The 18,515-nt window shown below is 35.9% G+C and overlaps 1 protein-coding gene across 1 annotated transcript; it reads right to left on the bottom strand.

Annotated features, from left to right (window-relative positions):
• Nucleotides 1-388: 388 nt before the first annotated feature.
• Nucleotides 389-18,317, bottom strand: LOC117783020 (putative uncharacterized protein DDB_G0271606). The gene is made up of 6 exons (XM_034620170.1): nt 18,160-18,317; nt 17,408-17,489; nt 7,262-7,310; nt 4,622-4,757; nt 2,759-2,874; nt 389-2,305 (listed from the first exon to the last, which is right to left on the bottom strand). Coding segments are annotated over exons 2-6 (2,220 nt in total). The 5' UTR covers nt 17,410-17,489; nt 18,160-18,317.
• Nucleotides 18,318-18,515: the final 198 nt, after the last annotated feature.

Here is an 18,515-nt window from a genome sequence, read left to right as displayed (position 1 = left end):
TTTTAAATTTTTTCACATTTTAGTAGACAAAACTTGTCTGCATACTTACTGACTTAGAATTTATTGAATTTTGTACATTGACATCCGAAAGGATTTATGAGAGTAATAATTTTACTGAATTTTAAAAAAATATCTGGGCAGATCTTTCGAGAATCCTTTACTAAATCTGCAGAGTTCCAATTGTAGATTCTCATGAATTAACAAGTTGTCAAGGATTAAAAGTCTCATTTCTTTTATCCGAAATATCAGAGCCGCATGTGATTAAATTTAAAGAAGGCTCACTATGATCCAAAAATAATACTCGTTATGCCAAGTCAATCTGGTCTTAACTCGGCCAATTTAATTATTCCATTAATACTGTAAAAAGAAGAGACCCTTCCCATTGTTTTTAAATGAATACGTCAGGTTTGTATTGTACTATATGTGTTTCATATTTATTTTGAATTCGTATCGTTTCATCGTCATTCGCAAATTGCTCATTATAATTACTATTGTGATTATGATTATCATCATTATCATCGTTAACAACATTAATATTTGCATTTAAATTAATAATATTAGGTTGTTGTTGTTGCTGCTGCTGTTGTTGTTGCAGTTGCAGTTGTTGTTGCTGCTGCAGTTGTAGGCCAGTTAAGGAACTCTGCAGCTGTTCTTCTTCTTGCTGGCTTTCATCACTATTATTTATAATATTTTTATTATTATTGTGGTTATTGTTGTAATTGCTGTTGCTTGGCCTATCGTCATTTATATTATTAACATCAATATGATTGCGATTTGTGGCAACAACAAGAACACTCTCAATTCGATCGATATTTAATTGTTGGTTCTTAAGATTATTGTCAATGTTCTCATCGAAATTGATCGACTCTCTCAACTGGCTATCGCTATGGCTATCGTTATCGCTATGGCTATCGGTATGGCTATCGCTATTGCTATGGCTATTTGGACTATCGAACTTAGTGCTAGTGTCTAAACTACTAGAATCAGTCGTGCTACTTTTAGTATTCATATTATAATGCTCGTTACTGTACAAGTAGTTGTAGTTTTTTGGCAAGGCAGGTATTGCATTATTAACATTAGGGCTATTACTATTTAGATTTAGATTTAAATTTAAATGTAAATTATTATTTAGTATTTGTTTTAAGTTTAAATTACTATTAACATAGGCTTTTGAGTATTCATTTTGTTGCTGTTGCTCCTGCTGCTGTTGCTGTTGCTGTTGCAAGTGTTGCACATCCTCATCTTGCTGCTGCTGCGACTGTTGCTGCTCGGATGTCTGCTCCACCAGCTGCATATCCATGTCGGCACCACCGCTGCCACCTGATGCTGCACGTTTTCGGCGTCCACGCTTGCGTCGACTCGCTGCCAGCATGGCGAACAGATTGAGGGCAGAGGGCGCCAGGGAGGCGGTTGCTGTCAGCGCTGTGGATGCTACAGTTGCCGTGTACGAAGACGACGAGGAGGACGATGCTGTGGGCAATTGCTCGGCTGATTGTTGCCCCTTTTGGTGCTCCTCCTCCTCCTCATCCATTTGTTGTTGCTGCTGCTGCTGCTGCTTCTGGCGTCGCTGCTTGCGTCGCCGTCGTTGTTCCATTAACGTCGCATTGTTGTGATGATGACGCACCACCAAATTTTTGGTGTGTGGCTGTTGCATGGCACCGGAGGCTTTCGCATGTGGCCGATGTCGCTGGCGGTGCAACAGTTTCTGCTGCTGCCGATGTTGCTGGCGTTGATAGAGCTGCTGATTGTGTTTGATAATCTGTTGCTCACGCAGCGCGTCTCTATTCTGCAAATTGTTGTAGGACTTAAGGCTATTGTTGTTGCTGTTGTTGTTGCTGTTGCTATTGTTAATATTGTTGTTGTTGTTGTTGTGGGTAGAAGAACTATCGCTATTAATACTTTTTGATGTTGTTGTTATTGTTGTTTTTGTTGGCTGCCTGCGACGCAGCGGTTTGCCACGTGCGCGTTTTGTCACTGCCACTGGGCTCGGCGTTGTTGTTGTTGTGGTTGTTGTTGTCGATGTTGTCGACGTTGTTGTTGTTGTTGTTGTGGAGGTGCTGCTGCTAGTTGTTGCTGTTGTCGTTGTCTTCAAATTCGCCAGGTTTCTGTGGAAATGTTCAACCTTCATGCGATAAAACAAGAAACACGCATTTCGCAGCCGACGCCACTTATGTAGATCTCTAGGTCCAACAGGTCGATTATTACGCTTGATTCCCACACGCAGCGTTTCATTATAGGCATTGGTATACTTATAATAACCATGATCCATTGACTCTTTGAAGTGGCAATCCTTTGTGACGTTTTTCTAAAGGAAACAGAAATGAAAAAGGGAGAAAATCAAATATTATGTTAGTTAAAAACATCGTTAAAATGATTAAATCCTATTATCCACCCAAAAAATACTAAATCTTATGTATTTTTTAGTACAATATATTATTTCAAATATTAGTTTAATTTTATATTTAAATGTAGTTAAATTTTAATTCAACTGCAGTTTTGGTTAATTCTTTATTATTTCCAGTGGATTCCATTTTAGTTCAACTGAAATGCAGCTTTAAATTAACTTTTTATATCTTAATATTTAACAAATATTACATTACAGTAATGGAATATTTTGAATTTTAATTGATAATCCTCACACTTTAACTTTATTTTTTTTATCATTATGTATCAAACACCCAGAAATTCTATTCTATGCTATCATATTTAAAATATATGTATAACTTCTATGTCATTAAGTTATCATCAATTTTTTTACCTTTCCAACAAGTTTGCCTTGGACAAAGCACAAATATAAGCCCACATCCTTGGCATAGATGCTGATTTTGAAATCCTCGCTGAGTACATCGCCAACACTGTCCATTGTGAAGGATTCTGAAGAAAAGAAATGATAAAAAGCAAATCAAAATTAATTAATTATATACAAACATAGTTTCAGTTAGTTAAGTAAATATTTAATGCTCGAATGAAGCGCACACTTCAGCGTGAAGATAACCCAATTAATTGAAAGGTTTTCGATAAAGTTATGATAGATTTGATTAGCACTCAAGAGGGTCGGGGCGACGATAGAAACAAGAATCAGACATTTAATGAAATTAAGTTTATAGCGGCTCTATGTCTACCACACTATAAGTTTGTAGTTCTCTTGGTTTCTGGCGTCAATCTTTATCAAGCTGCGCCAATCGAACTAACCGAAAATTGTGCTTGACAGTCGTTGAACTTCCAGAAGTATTGTCGACATTTTGACGGATGTTTAACCCTGAAAACTATCGGAATGTTTTTCTAAAAATCAATCTTCACGTGGTTATTGCGCGGTTGAGTAAGGGGAAGGGAAAGAGCAAAGGGGTGGGGGTGACAGACCTTCGATATGGCAACGCCTGAAAACAAATCGATCAAATTCGCTAAGTCTGGCAAGTTTGGCACTTAAGCCCAAGTATTCCCTTCAACGAAAAACAACTAGCCAAATACACAAGTATAAAAGATAAGATAAAATACCAAACTGACAAAACAATGAGCACTCGTATATCATTTGATTTATTAAGAAACTTGCGTGTCTTCTTCTTCTTTATCAAATTTCACGTGTGGACAGCGCCTACAAATTTGGATTTTATTATTATTTATTAAAGATTTGTGAACTTTGCGCTGATCAAGCGGATGCGATTTAAACGCAAACAGTGTGACCTTACTTGCATATCAGTGAATTAATGTGACCATCATAAAGAATATGGCAACTGTAAAACTGTATATGTATCTATAACAGTATTTATTATTTAAGTGATCGTAACTTAGTAAAATATTTATATATCTTTGAGATATGTCAACTTATATCCATAAAAGTATCTCAAACTGCTTGTATCTATATATTTTGAATTCTATTGACTCGTGTGTGGCTTCTAAAGTACAGTTACGCGTGTATATCTTCTCACGCTTATTGCTTGTGGCTGCTGTCACTTTCGTGCAGATATCAACCCACTTGTGGATCACCAGTCGCTCCTGAACTTCACCCACTGTGCCAACGGCAAGATGACAAACGGCTCGAAAAACCGCACGAATTTAAATAAAAAAGAATTGTAATAAAAACAATACAAAACAGAAATAAATTGAAACCGCAATCGTCGTGTGGAACTGGCGCTCATGGCGGGGCATAACATCAATCAAATATTAAATTACCAATAATTTAATTAAGCCCACAATATGCACAGACAGCAACAGAGTTCAAAATAAATGCCAATTCAATTTAAATACCATTTGACCAAGGAGAGAGTGAATGCGAAAGTGCGCGCCAGCAATGTGAATTGATGAGCAGCGAAAACGAACGAATCACCCAAAAAAAATCAGATATAGTTATAGAAAGATATTATAGATAGAGCTTGAAATGAGAAGGTAAAGATGTAGAGTGATAGATACAGTTGCAGTCAGAGTTATGAATACTTTTTTAATGTAAAGTAAATAGATAGAAATTTAAGTAGACGCAGAGAAAGTTTCAGAAAGAATATAGATATAGATATAGATACCAATATATCAATAGATACTGATAATTGGATAGAGAGATCTATACTACAAAGTCGATTATACAAATTGATATGGATAAATAGATAGATAGATATAGAATCGTACTTACGTGCCAGTGATATATCCTCTGCAGTTACCCTGCCTTGCGCATTGATGTGTAGCGCCTGATTGTTGTGGGTCTTGAGAGTTAATATGTATTCGTCGGTTTTCTTTGCACATGTTGTAGTTACAAGAGCAAGCATTACCTGCAAAAGGAACAGAAGAAAACACTTCATATAGTACACTGAATATAGCATATGTTATATAAAATACGGCAATCATAAGCCCCAAACTCTGCGAAATGCAGTCAACAGCTAATCCTGGTTCAGGCCAGGCCAGAACGGCGCTGGTCAGGTCTTTTGCCCATAAATTCCCATTAATACGATGAGCTTTTTATTATGAGACTGAAACTGAAGCTGAACCTGAGCCACTGCACACAGATGTGACACAAAATGCCGACGCTTTGGCCAAAGGTTCTTTTTTTTATGGTCAAAATTGAGCCCCTGTGGGTCGCTCGTTCTACCAATGGTCAATGGCCAATGGCCATTAAAGCGGCTCGACTCGTGTGCGTGTTATGGTAGCTCTCGAAATTGGTTATTGAATGGAACATAAGCTAATCCTGAACATTGTAGCGACAACTTTGCCCTGGCTCGCAGATGTCGCATCAATGATAAATAGTAAATTATGATGTTAAGCCAAAAGTAGACTCTAGTATACTATAATAATTAAAATTTTCCACTATTAAACCTAGTAAAGTCAATAAATCTATAAAGATATCTTAAATAACAGAATTTATTTTTTATAAGAGAAAAGAGCTTAATATTTTTTAATAATATGAATATAAAAAAGTTAACACAAGACACATTCGCTTTGATTAAAAATTTCTATATATTTAATAAATAAATAAATATTATTTATTGTGTTGAAATTCTCCAAGGTATGCTCTTAATATTTTATTATTTGAAAGAATTATCTTTGAGCAGTATCTTTCAGATAAACTCGAAAAGGAAGTTCAAGTTGCTTATCATCGTCGTAAAATCGTACAATCAATCAATTGAAAGAACCACAAATTGAGCAGTTTTTTTAAACGATTCAACCTATGGGAATCTATCAAATCTATTGACTGCTGTTACCAAGTCTGCTAAGTATGGTACCACGTGTCTGGGCCATGTTTCTCTATCAGTGACACGTTTTTAGTCACAATTTGCATAAACATTTTCTGGGATTGATGATATCGCAAAAGTGATATGACAAAGCTGCGCAGTCAGCTGAACAAGGCGTAATTCTATATATAAATTGCGATATCTATAAATTAATAAATGTATCTATAACTTTTTATCGCTGTGACTGGCTTTTAATGGACTTGCCACACGGCACTACAGCTGACAATAGTTGAGTTGCAGATAAAAGAGATTAAAGTTAATGTTGCTATTAGGCTTAACTTCAAATTGGTTGAGGCATACTAAATTAGTGGCGCCCCTCGCTTCTACTGCTGTGTGGCAAGTGGCAAGTGGCAGTTGCGTGACTTGAGTTGAAATTCCTTAACTTGACTTTTCATCTGCTTGTCAGCATTTCATCATTTTCAAGTTGACACAAAATCAAACAGCAATAACCAAAAGTGTCAGTTTATTTTATAAATTCCCCCTTCCGATTTCCCCTTTCCCCCTAAAAGTTTTTTGGGGGGCCTGCTGTGTGTGCTACTCATAAAAAATGTTCGTTTGCTGCTTTCAGTTTTCAATTTTGAGTTTTGAGTCTTTTTTGATGGGCTGCGTAAATGACGTGCGACCTTTTCCATAGTTCAATGACGTTTTAACTTATATATGTGTGTGTGTGTGTGAGTGTGTAATAATCATAATTATTATTATTATTATTTCTTATTTTTTTATTACTATGTTGCTTGAGTCAAGTGGCTGTGCAACGGAGCCCAGACCCTGAGACAGTGCCCCAAAACAGATCCAAGACGAAGCCCCTCCAATACACACACATACACGCACACACATACACACACCATACTGACCGCCTTAGATATGGTACTCCCCCCTCTATATACACTTCCACCCTCCCTGCAGTTCAAATTCCTCTCCTGACCACACACTTCACTTGTGATTACACACTCGATCTTGTTATAATAATCAAACGGAAAGAAATACTACACTCTTATTGATATTTCGGCTTTTTATGATAATTATTTGGAGTGCTGAAAACAATGACAACAACAATAATAACTACAACAACTGTCACAACAATATGAATTTTTTTTTCGAGGGTGAAGCAATTTTTTATCGATTAAAGCAAAAAAAATAGTTTTGTCTTTGATTATAACAAGTTTGATATTTTTTGTTTTAAATAAATATAGTACAATTAAAATTGCATCAAAAATATATTTGTTTAAGGAAGCTTATCACTTGAATAAGAACAATTTAATAGAGTTGTTACTTTATTCATTAATGTTAAGCACACATTTTACAGCTAACTATATCGTAAATCAATCAAAGCAATATGATCTTTAATAAAAATAATATAAACACGCCCATTCACAGTTTAGCACAGTCATCTACAAGTACTTGTCATTTAATTAAAGTTGAAGTGAGGTCGGAAATAATTTAATCTCGACTATAGGCTACCCCGTAAATCGGAAAAATGTAAACAAGAAACTAAAGCTAATTGAATACCCTATGGACGAACTTCACGAAGGGGTAGTTCAACTTACCATCTGTATAAAAATAATCCTGGCATTGGGCAGCATGAACTGTAGTAACCTGCAAGTAAAGAAACGAATGATGAGTATAATTTGTATGATCGTATAAAGCGACTTACGATATCTACTATAAATAAAGCGTTATGAACACTAAATTAGCATAAGTCATACAGATTATTAATGATTAATAATTATTTTATTGATTTCTGTTTTGTTGTCTTTCGAAAACAACTTCCGTCTGTGTTTTGAGTCTGGGAATCTGTTGATGAGAGATTGGGAAGCTGACAAACTGAAAAGTGAAACAACAATTAAGTCATCTCATCGCATCGCATCTCATCGCATCTCATCTCATCTCATCTCATTGCTGATCGTGAGCTCTTTAAAGTTTAAACAAAAGCCAACTCAAAGTCTGAGTATTATTCATGAATATAAGTGTAGTATGAGGAACTTTTGCTCTGGCTCAATGTCAACACGCACTCGAAAATGTTTATGGAAAAAGCCAAGACTATCGATCGACCATATATGTATATATATATATTTATATATACTCGCATATACCTATTTGACGCTGACTAATCCCCTTTGGAAGAGGCACAGGCCCAGGCCGAAAAGGTCATTGATTTCAGCTTAGAGAGCTGAACTAAAGAACCACCACTTGAAGGGTAGTTTCTTAAGACGAAGGTCTCTTATTCCGTTCCATTCTATGCTGGTTTCTTTTCTTTTCTTTTTTTGCTTTTTCTGCTTTTTGAAAAGTGAAAATCGCGCACAAGCCACAAATAATAACAAAGGCAACAAAAGCGACTCGAAAAGTGCACGAGAAATCAATACAAGAGACCATCGAGAATATATAAAAAAAAAAATAAACCTGAGTGAGAAATCCGGACCAGTCCAGAGGCCAGTGCCATGTGCAAATTACAGTGCCCAATTCCGTACTACAATATTTTGCCCTCACAGTGGGCAGTCCCCGAAACTAAAAGAAGTATAAAAATTATAGTTAGGGAATCAAGAATCAAATGCCTTTTGGCCTCTATGCGATTTTTATCATTTTTCAATTTCACAGCAGACAATAAAAACGTTCATTTCAAATAATCCAATACGAATACGAATACGAAATGGTTTCCCTTATAGTAAGTTTGAAATAATTTCGCAAATTCATTGATGGGGCGGGTGTTCTCTGTTCTCTTCTCTGGTTGCGACGATTTCGCTTTGCGAAGCAATTAAATTGAGCTTTGTTTGTGTTCTGGTTATTTTTACATTTTTTTTTTTGTCTCTTTTGCGTATTAGTTTAAATTATGTTTAGCTGGCATTCGGCATAATTTTGAGTTGGGCAACTTCAATTTCAAAGAACAACTGTTGGAATCGTAAATCAACAGTTAAAATGTGATAACTCTTATAAATAAGCAAGCTTAAGTAAAAGCTCATTAAAGCTCATCTTATTTCGTATGTTCAAATTTGAGATTTTCAGAAAGAAAAAACAATTTCTCAGCAAATTGTTTATGCTAGTCGTATCAACCCTAGCGCCACATTTCTTGGCGAATTGAAACCGAAATGGAACCCTAGAGGCCAGTTTCTAATACACAAAAGCTCAGTTAATGCTGGTATGTGACCCGTAGTCTAAACCGCACTCTACTCCTATATATATATATATACGTGTATGTTGCTGTTGTATTCTATTCTACTTCTACTTCATTTCAACTGTCTGCTGTCCCGCTGTCTGTCTCTATGCCACATTTCTCATGTATGTAATTCGATATTACTTCTAGGGCCTGTCTGTGCTTTACTTTTGTTTCCTTTACAATGCGGCTAATAATTACCTTTTTGGTATGCAGACAGAAGCACAACAGACGCCCAAATGAACTTGAGTTAAGTTTTTAGAACGTTTCGTCTTCAGTTTCGAGTTCTTTAGTGTCCGACGGGGATTCTGATATTGAATTATGATTGTATGTGTGTGTTTCTGACGCAATAGACAACGTTCCTTACCATATGTGCCTTGCATATTGAACAGAATAGTCTTTCTCTCTCTTTATATTTGTCTAGCTCTCACTTTTTGGCATTTGAATTACTTGACTGCTGTATAGTGAATATTTTTAGCTGTTTTTCAAGTTTTTACTCCTATTGAGTAAATCGTTTTGGGCCAGGAACGTGTCTGCATTGTCTGAGTGGCATTGCAGGACCACCCAATGAAAAATAGTTGCAGCTTTCACACCTACACGACTCACACACAGGCTGAGTGTTGGCAGTGTGTGTATTATAAGCGGCGCTTTCAAAAGCTCACCAATACAGAGACACACAGGCTGCTTTTAACAAGGCAACCAGATATATTTGGACTGTAATTAGTATCCAATGCAGTCGAGTGTGTCTGTCTCCCTCTCTCCCCCTCTCTCTCTCTCTCTCTCTCTCTCGGCCAATTGAACGAACACACTTGTGCGGCCTACGTCACTGACAATCTAATCTCGTTGATGTTTTGGTTTTATTTAGTTTTTTTTTTCAGTTTTTTAGCCATAATTAGTTCGCACATTTGGCCATTTGAATAGACTCGTATTTTGTATTTGAATGCAAATCAAAAGCTTGATCCACTTGCCAGATTAAATGCTAAACGCAACTCTGACTGAAAAACTTGTCAACCACAACTCACAACTCACAAGTCATTTGAAAATCTGATTGAAATTTGAGTTTTTTGCGAAACTTGTTTCGCATTTATGTTGTTTACATTCTCAGTTGGCCAACACGTGTCACACGTTTCGCATTGCGGGACTTGTTGATTGAATTTAATCGCAGGTACTTAAGACAAATCACATTGTATGCTACCTAAGCAGAATTTGCGGAATGTGACAATGATTAGATTAAGACAGACAGCCAAATGAATTGGCCCAAAAGTGTTGGGTCAAGAATCGCGATAAGCGTACAAAATGAATGTGATTACTATACGTTAGGTTTACAATTTGCACTCGCTTCTGAGGACTTTTAATGGCCAAAAAGCAATCCTTTCACTTAAGTGTTTGTTGATTGCAGCCACGTGTGCTACCAATCTTTCTTTTACTCTCCCTAGCTCACTGTCTCCCCTGACTGCAGCTGCCTCATCAATCATGTAATCGCTTAATAACAATTACAGCAGCAACCCCCCCTCTCGTCACTGTCTCTACCCCTTCGGCTGCCACGTGTGCACCGTGTCCAAGTGTGAAATTTCCTGCTGTCAATTGTGCGTACAACGATGGTCACCCTAATGTTGGCCACTCTATTTGCCATGCTGCACTTAATGCAATTTTCGTTTGCTTTTGTTTTTAGGGGTTGCAACTTGGCAACTTCGCGTTATTTAATACTCTTGCATCATCCACCTTGCGCTTTTTTTTTTTTTTAATTTTTTGTCGTTTCTTCCCAATCCACATTTGTAATCTCACTCCCTTCTCTTTCACTCCCACCCTCCCTCTCTCTCTCTCTCTCTCTCTGTCTATCTGCGGTGCCTGTTTCAATCCCGGTTCCTGTGCAACGCCGGCTGCAATTGCAACTCTTGCCTGGCTGTGCACTTTGTCTTGTTGTCGTTGTCGTTGTTCCTGGTTGTCGTTGTTGTTGTCGTTGTTGTTCCTGGTTTGTTGTTGTTACTGCTGTTTAGGGGCGTGCGCTTTAATGAAGTTCCAAGTGAAAACGTTACGTTGGGTTTACTGACTTTGACAGTTACCAGTTGTTTTATGCTTTATGTTTTATTTTTTGGTTTGTTTTGTTCTTTGTTCTGTGTCTTGGGACAAGCGTTTGAATAATGCCCACTTATGAAAATATTTTTATAATTTTTATGAGATTTTTCTTTACATAAAAATTACCTTCGGAAAATGACGGCATTATGCAAATGATTTCAGAAAAATGAAATATAATATTCAACAAAATTCAAATTAGTTTTATGCTATTCTCCTATGTATAAAATAAATCTTAAATAAATTAAATATTTTATTAAATACCCCTAAAATATAAAATACATTTTTTAATTATATATATATATATTTTTTACTATGGTATATATTTTATTTTTCATAATTTACTCTCTATAGGCAAAAAAGATGCCTATAGAAATCTTAGCATACTTTTGGCGTGACTTATGTTACCTCGTGGTTTTCCCCACTCGACGGAGCACTTGAACTTGTCAGAGGAGCGCAATAACAACAGCAACAACAGCAGCAACAACAACAACAACGCCCCAAATATGAATAGCATTCCATTTGGGTATGGAACAAGAGCGTAACAACATTCAGTGACAAGTTCAGTGTACTCCAGCGATAAGCTAATGTTGTTGCTGCTCTTTGGTATTTTTTTGTTTCGAGTGCAAGTATCTGTGAGATACTCTCGTATCTAGCGTATCTACGAGTGCGAGACGCGCAAATAATTTGACATGCACGCGCTCAAAGCGTCTGAGGGCTAACTGGGCCCATTATCAGGTCCCAGATGTGGTTTAAGCCCGCTGCCGTGCCGTTACACAAATCTGAGCTCATTAGCAGCACCCCAGAACCCCTTGTGGAATGTGAAATGTATCTAAAAAGGTTTGTTGCTGCATAATTCTCAAATAGGCGTGAAAATAACACGGTGACAATTGAGAGCAGAATGCTTGAGAGGCTGTTGGTCTGAGGGGTTGCTCGGATTTTGTTATTATTATTATTATTATTATTATATACATTTTTTTTTTGTATCTAATGCGATTTGCGTTTGGGAGTGTGAGACAGCTGCGGGGCTGATAAGCCGCTTTCAACTGCGTCTCTTTCGCTGATAAGCCAAACACGAACCCAGTGACGGAGTCGGAGTCGGTCGAATCGGAGTCGGAGTCAGAGTTAGGGCAAGAGGCTACTTAAGTGCCACCGTCTAAAGCCAAATACATTTTGTTGTGCTAGGCAAACGCAACTTTCCCAAAGTGTCAATATTGGCCAGACAGAGCTTGACGGATTGCCGCGAGAAGTGAAGGGGTGAAGGGGTATTCAAGTTGAACAAACACCGGGCGAGTGCAATGCAATAAAAGGGGAACCTCATCAACCTGTCGATTCGATTGAGTTTCAAATGCGCAAGTTGCTCAAATCAATGCACCCAGCAGGAAAAAGTATGCTGACATTGCAGCTGAACTTTAGACGATTCAGAATGCAATTGAAATCATCTTTTTATTTAGTTTTTATCAATTATGAGCAGTCGAAAGAATTAAAATGAACTAAAAATGTAGTAATTTAAAATTTATACACTTTGTAAATATTTTAAATAGTACAAAGATAGGTTAAAAATTAACAATTAAATATTTAAAAAATTAAAATTTGGATAAAAATTTAATTAAATTGTTTGAGATGTCGATTTCATCTGTTTAAGCATACATGAATTTATTGTATTCATTGTAAGGAATCGAACTTTCTAATTTTCACCCAAAAAATTAAAAGCGTTGATTTTGCAATCGGTCTTGTGATCATCTCATCTCAGCTGCAGTTAATGCGTGTGTGAGTGTGTGTGTATATCTGTGTGTGTAAAGTGGGTGTGTTTGTTGTTTTACACAACACGCAGAGATAACAACAACAACAGCAACAGACGCTGCACATTGTAGGTCAGGTGCAACGAGCGATCAAAGCAATGACGGCCCTATGCAGCTATCTCCCTCTCTCTCTCTCTCTCGCTGTGCAGAGGTGCAGCTAAAGACATGTAAAAGGGGGGTAGATGGAAGAAGAGAGGGGTAGCCCTCGACTTGGTAATTTGTAATGCAAATATTTGCGTAAATTGAAAAATTGTGCAGCCACGTATTGGACTTTGTCGTGATTTATCTGCCACTGCAACTGGTCACCTACTAGCTTTCTCTCTCTGTCTCGCTCTAGCGCAAGCTGTGGCTGTTGTGCAGCCAAAGTGCCATCTCTGTCACACAGCAAAGGTATTTCAATTGTTTTATAATACAAACAAAAATAAAAAGAAAGCGATGACCACCCACTGTAGTAAAAATGTTAAGCCCTAGCCAGACGATAAGTTGTCCATACTCATGCCAATATTAACTATTTATATGTATATATAACTGTAGTAAGTGAAAAAGCAACAATAATTTTAGTTGTTTCCACTCGCAAAATACCAAAATAAACAACAAACACTTGAGGGCCGTGACTTTATTTCTTGATGAAGAAATAATAAGAAAAAAAAAATACAAAAATAATAACAAAAAAAAAAAAGAGACAGAAATAATTGTGTTGAGCTGTAGCGCTTTTTGGCGCTTTGTTATTATTATTTTATTTATACTTATTGTTAGTATAGGTGACCGATGTACGAATGTACGCATAGCATGTCTATAGGAAAGGTACAACTCTACGACTACGAGTATATTTTATTTTTATTTAATTTTTTTTGTTTTTGTTTTTTTGAACGTGTTGTCGATAAGATAAAAACTGCGCGTCGCACTTCTAGACTTGCTTGTTATTGTTGTCATTGTTGTTGTCTGGGCTAGGGAATACGATAGGTTTGAACTATCAAAACTCTAGGTAAGCAACCGAAATCCATTTGGGCTTACTTTCGATTAAGCCAATTACGTTTCATGGCAAATCTGCTAAATGAAACGACATTGAGCTTAATTGAAGCTCCCATAAAATAATAAAACAATAAACAAATGAACTAAAATCCAATAAGCGCAACAGTAAAACCCCCAAACAATATTATTAATTTGTTTAATCGCCTTTAAAGAGGGCGCGACATTAAAACGACACATGTTTGATATCATGTCTGGGGTTTCATATAAAAACGATAGTTGGATAATAAAAAAGACTATCTATAATTATAACTCATCATATAATTATTATAAAAAAAATGCATTACTCAGATATAGTAAATCGATCTACTTACTTTCAAATAACTGTTATCAATATCTTATTATTATTATTGAGTATAATCTAGTTAATCAAAAAATGTAGCAAATAAAGAGCTATGATTCGCATTATATGAATGAGCAATAGTTGCAAATTGCTGAGAATTACTTGAATTATTTATAAGCATTATCAACATAAGCAATTGCCTGGCGACTTTTGGGCGCGTTTTAAAACGCGTAAGCGACGCTCAAGTCAAAGGCTGACTCACAAAGCGAATCAGAGGCATATATTCGTATTAACATATATATACTTATATCCAGAAATGTATATATATATAAGCTGTATGTATGTATGTTTTAAATATGAAGCATCAGCGACCTCAAATCATCATGAAACGTGACTTTTGAGGTCACTTGCAAAGGAATCGATTGACGACTTCCGTAAACCACTGCACCACAGCACCACCCCCGCTATAACTCTGCATGTATGTGTGTAAGTGTGGATATAGTCTAACTCTAAACACGCGCCTTTTTTATGCCGTTATAACACATATAAATAAATAAAAACAGTGCATTCTAGTTTTCGCTCGCAAATCGTGTGAACACCGCCCGCACCACCGCACCACCAACACCACCTACAACAACTACAGCACCGCCCCGTCGCCTGCTTTTCTAACTTTTTGCAGCTTTTCGCCACCCGCGCGTAACCTAATTATAAAACTTGAAGTGACATTTATTTTTATATTTTTGTTAACTTTTTTTCCAAGCAGCGACGCCAACGATTTTTGTTCGTTTTCGATCTTTTTTTCTCTTATTAAAAACGCCAGCCATAATTTCGAGAGAGTTGTTGTTATTTTTTTTTAAATTATTTTATTTATATAGGTAGCTCAGTGTAGATCGTGTGTGGAAAGTTGGCGACAGGTAGTTAATTTGGGAGTTTGTACTCTGAGCCCATTCAAGCCTAATTGGATCCAAAAATAACTGAACTTAGCCAGAGACAACTTAAGCTCGTATTTAAAATAAATTGCAAGATTTTGAGTTAAAGATATCTGTTTATTTGCAAACTAAACTAGAAAGATACATATATATTTTCTATTAATAGAACTCACGAAATCAGAGATGAAGTGATATTAATTATTATTTGGTAAGTTTTCAGCTTTCTAATCAATAGAACCCTTCTAATTTCCATTTGTTATGGATATTACGAAATGTAATGTGTTTTTGTGTTTTGTTGTTAAACAAACCCTCAACTTAGTTGTTCATGTGGAAATTCCAAACACTAAACGCCGCACCCTCAAAGCTTTTAGCTAATCGGCAGCTCATTAACTGACAAAGTGACAGATGGACAGACGAATAGACTGACCAATTGACACATTGACAAGTCATTGAGTGCAGCCTGCACTTGGTTTGAGAGTGCTAAATGAAATACTCGGGGAAACCACTCGACTAACAGTTAGAATAAGTATCTAAAAAGTTTACCATTGATTACTAGCATGTATCTATAATGAGGGAGTTATCTGCAGGTATGTATGTGTGTGTGTGTGTGTACTCATAGATTGCATTAATCAAAGCTGCACAAATATGTGCCAAGTCATAAATGTATTTTACGATGTTTTGTTGCTTTTTCTTCTTGTGATTTGCCAAATGCGTATCTATAAGATTGTAAATCTTAATAAAACTAGAACCACAGCTGTTAAAAGTTCCATGTGACTTGAGAATTTATTCAGGTATTCAAGAGTTTGAGTATTTTAATGGAAATCGAGAAGAATTAAGTGTCATTATACTGATAAAGAAATTAATCGAAATATGGAAATAAATTAGAACATCTGTCAGTTACATTATGTATTTTAGTTATTCTTTAACTCTTTTTGGCACAATTTATAATTCATCTAATCTTATCTGGGTTAATTGTAAGTCTCATCTCATTGAAGAATTTGCTACCTCAGTTTAGCAGCTTATCAAATACCACACAGAATTGTTAACGCTTGGGAAATGTCTCGATTTTACAACAGTTTTCAGTGCGTGTGTGTGTGTGTGTATATGTTTGGCTTTTTATCAGTGTGCATTTCCGTTTAATTAATAAAAGAAATAAACTCGCAACTCAAATCAAATATTGTCTATTTTTACGAAATTCTCGCTCGCTCTTATCACACACGCACACACAATAAAAATGGGCGTGGCAGCGCCTATTTGACTTTTGAAATTTTGGGTGTTGCATTTGTCGCCCTACTCTTTGAGACTATTTGAGGAGGGAGGTGGTAAAGGGAGGTGAAGAATATTCTTTGGAACATATTTAAAACTCTTTCTGCATTGCATTTTAAAGCTGATTAATCGCACGCGTTTCGCTAGCGTTTTTAACAGTCAGGGAGGGGTTGGCGGTTGTTGTTGCTGCAATTGATTTATAACTCAGGTAAATGTCCTGAGATCAGGACACGCCACAATCATAAGCACAGGCACAAGCAAACTGACGACGACCCTTTGCTTTAAAGTTTTTTATATATATTTTTAAAAAGGGGTTGTGCACACACATACATACGTGTGTTTGTATGTATGTGTGGTAGCATGTTAGGATTTATCCTGGCATTTTGCATGTGTTGGTGCCATAACAAGTTATAAATAGCAATTATTGCCACGTTTGCTGCTTCAGTTTTTCCATATTTCTTGTTTGAAACATATAATTGTGCTTTTTATGTGTGTTTGAAAATTGTTTTTTAAATGAAATTACTTTTGGCATGATAAACGAGTGTGTGTGTGTGAGTGTGTGTGTTTGCATAGGAATACATTCAGTTATAAATATGAAAAAGGAACTGCACACACAGGTCAAGATACCCCGTTTGCTTTTTGATGCTTTTGTATTTTTGATATGCGAAATGGAATTGGAATCGGGAATAAGAATGGATATGGCGTGTTTTTTAACATAGTTGTTGTTTTTATGCACGTGGTTTGCAGCTCAAGAAAAATATCATTTAATGAAACCAAAATAAAAAGATCTTCAAGCTACCCAAAGTATCTGGCAGATATAGATATATACTGAAATAAATTATGTGAGACTGAAACTGTCACTGCCTAGTTTATATGAAAGTGAAATCACTGCTCTATTATTATTTTTTATAACTGACAGCTGAGTAATATTCTTCTTTCTTTTTATTAGCTCTTTCCCAAAATAATTTTATAATTATTATTTTGTAGAATTGTACAAAATTGTTCAATGGAATTAATTATGAGAAATGTTCATGGTAAAAACAAGTTTAGCTATCAGTTCGATATTGATACTTATATGACTTAATACGTTGTAATCTTAATGGTAATCGTATAATATATTTAATCGAATTCGGTTGTAATTGCACAATTATGTCGAAACTTACATTGTATATTTCTGGCCGCATTGTAGTCCCCAAATTTAAGGGTATAAATTATAATCCAACATGGGTTTGTGCGAGTTGCCGTCTGGAAACGTACATTGAGGTGAGAGCAGGCAAAACGGCGACGTATCAAAAATCCAAACGGAAATCAAAATTTATACATGTGTGTATATGTGTGTGTAGAAAATATATATGTGTATATATTTAATTTTATTGCATGCAAAATGTGCCGCGTAAACAAAAATAAATGACACAGCAAAAAAATGCAACAAAAGCCGAGTTACAATTTTTTTCTTAACTTTTTACAGCACTTTTTATGTACAATAATTGGTTGTTGTTATTGTTGTTGCTGCTGCTGGTTATGGCTTTTGATATGTGTATTATTGATTAATAATTTGTAATATTTTTTTTTTATAATAAATAAAATTATATATTCATGTGTATATGTATGTGTATTTTTGTATTGCACTTTTGTCGGCGATTGTAGCGACAATTTCAATATTTATTCGATTAGTTGCACAAAATTATTTCAAATTTTGTTGCTGTATTTGAATTTTTTTGATTTATAATTTTTTTACTTTTGGCACTGGGGCATAATATTAATTTTTGTAAACTGGTTGCAATTCAAAAATTGTAATTATTATTTTTCAAGTCGATTTTTAAAACAAAATCAGTTATTAAATCAAATTTTCATGCACTTTTCACTTTCATTTGGTTGTTGTAGTTGTAGTTGTTGTTTAAAACTTGAACTTTACTTGCATTTTCTGTGTAGCATTTCAGAAATGTTGTTACAACTTGTTTTTCTTTCTTCAATTTCGAAAATATTTTGTATTTAACGCATTTGTTATCCGCTCTGTTCGCGGCAGCGATCTCAAACCGACGAAAGGTGCACACAAACTCAGATACAAATACATTTGTGCGCCCGCTGTAGCTTGCCAAACTCAGCGACAGCCTAACAGCTCCAGAAACTGTTAACTAATCAGACACTGTTAATGTTAAACTCAAAATGGCAGCGCACATGTTACACAGCTCAGGTTCGATGTTGCATGCCGTCTGACTGATAACAGTAGAAAGACGTTGTTTAATCTGTTCGCAGTTGAAGAAAAAGCTG

The sequence above is a fragment of the Drosophila innubila genome (assembly GCF_004354385.1).
Source record: "Drosophila innubila isolate TH190305 chromosome 2R unlocalized genomic scaffold, UK_Dinn_1.0 1_C_2R, whole genome shotgun sequence".
Classification (NCBI taxonomy): domain Eukaryota; kingdom Metazoa; phylum Arthropoda; class Insecta; order Diptera; family Drosophilidae; genus Drosophila; species Drosophila innubila.
This window is presented reverse-complemented; position numbering and strand designations above follow the sequence as displayed.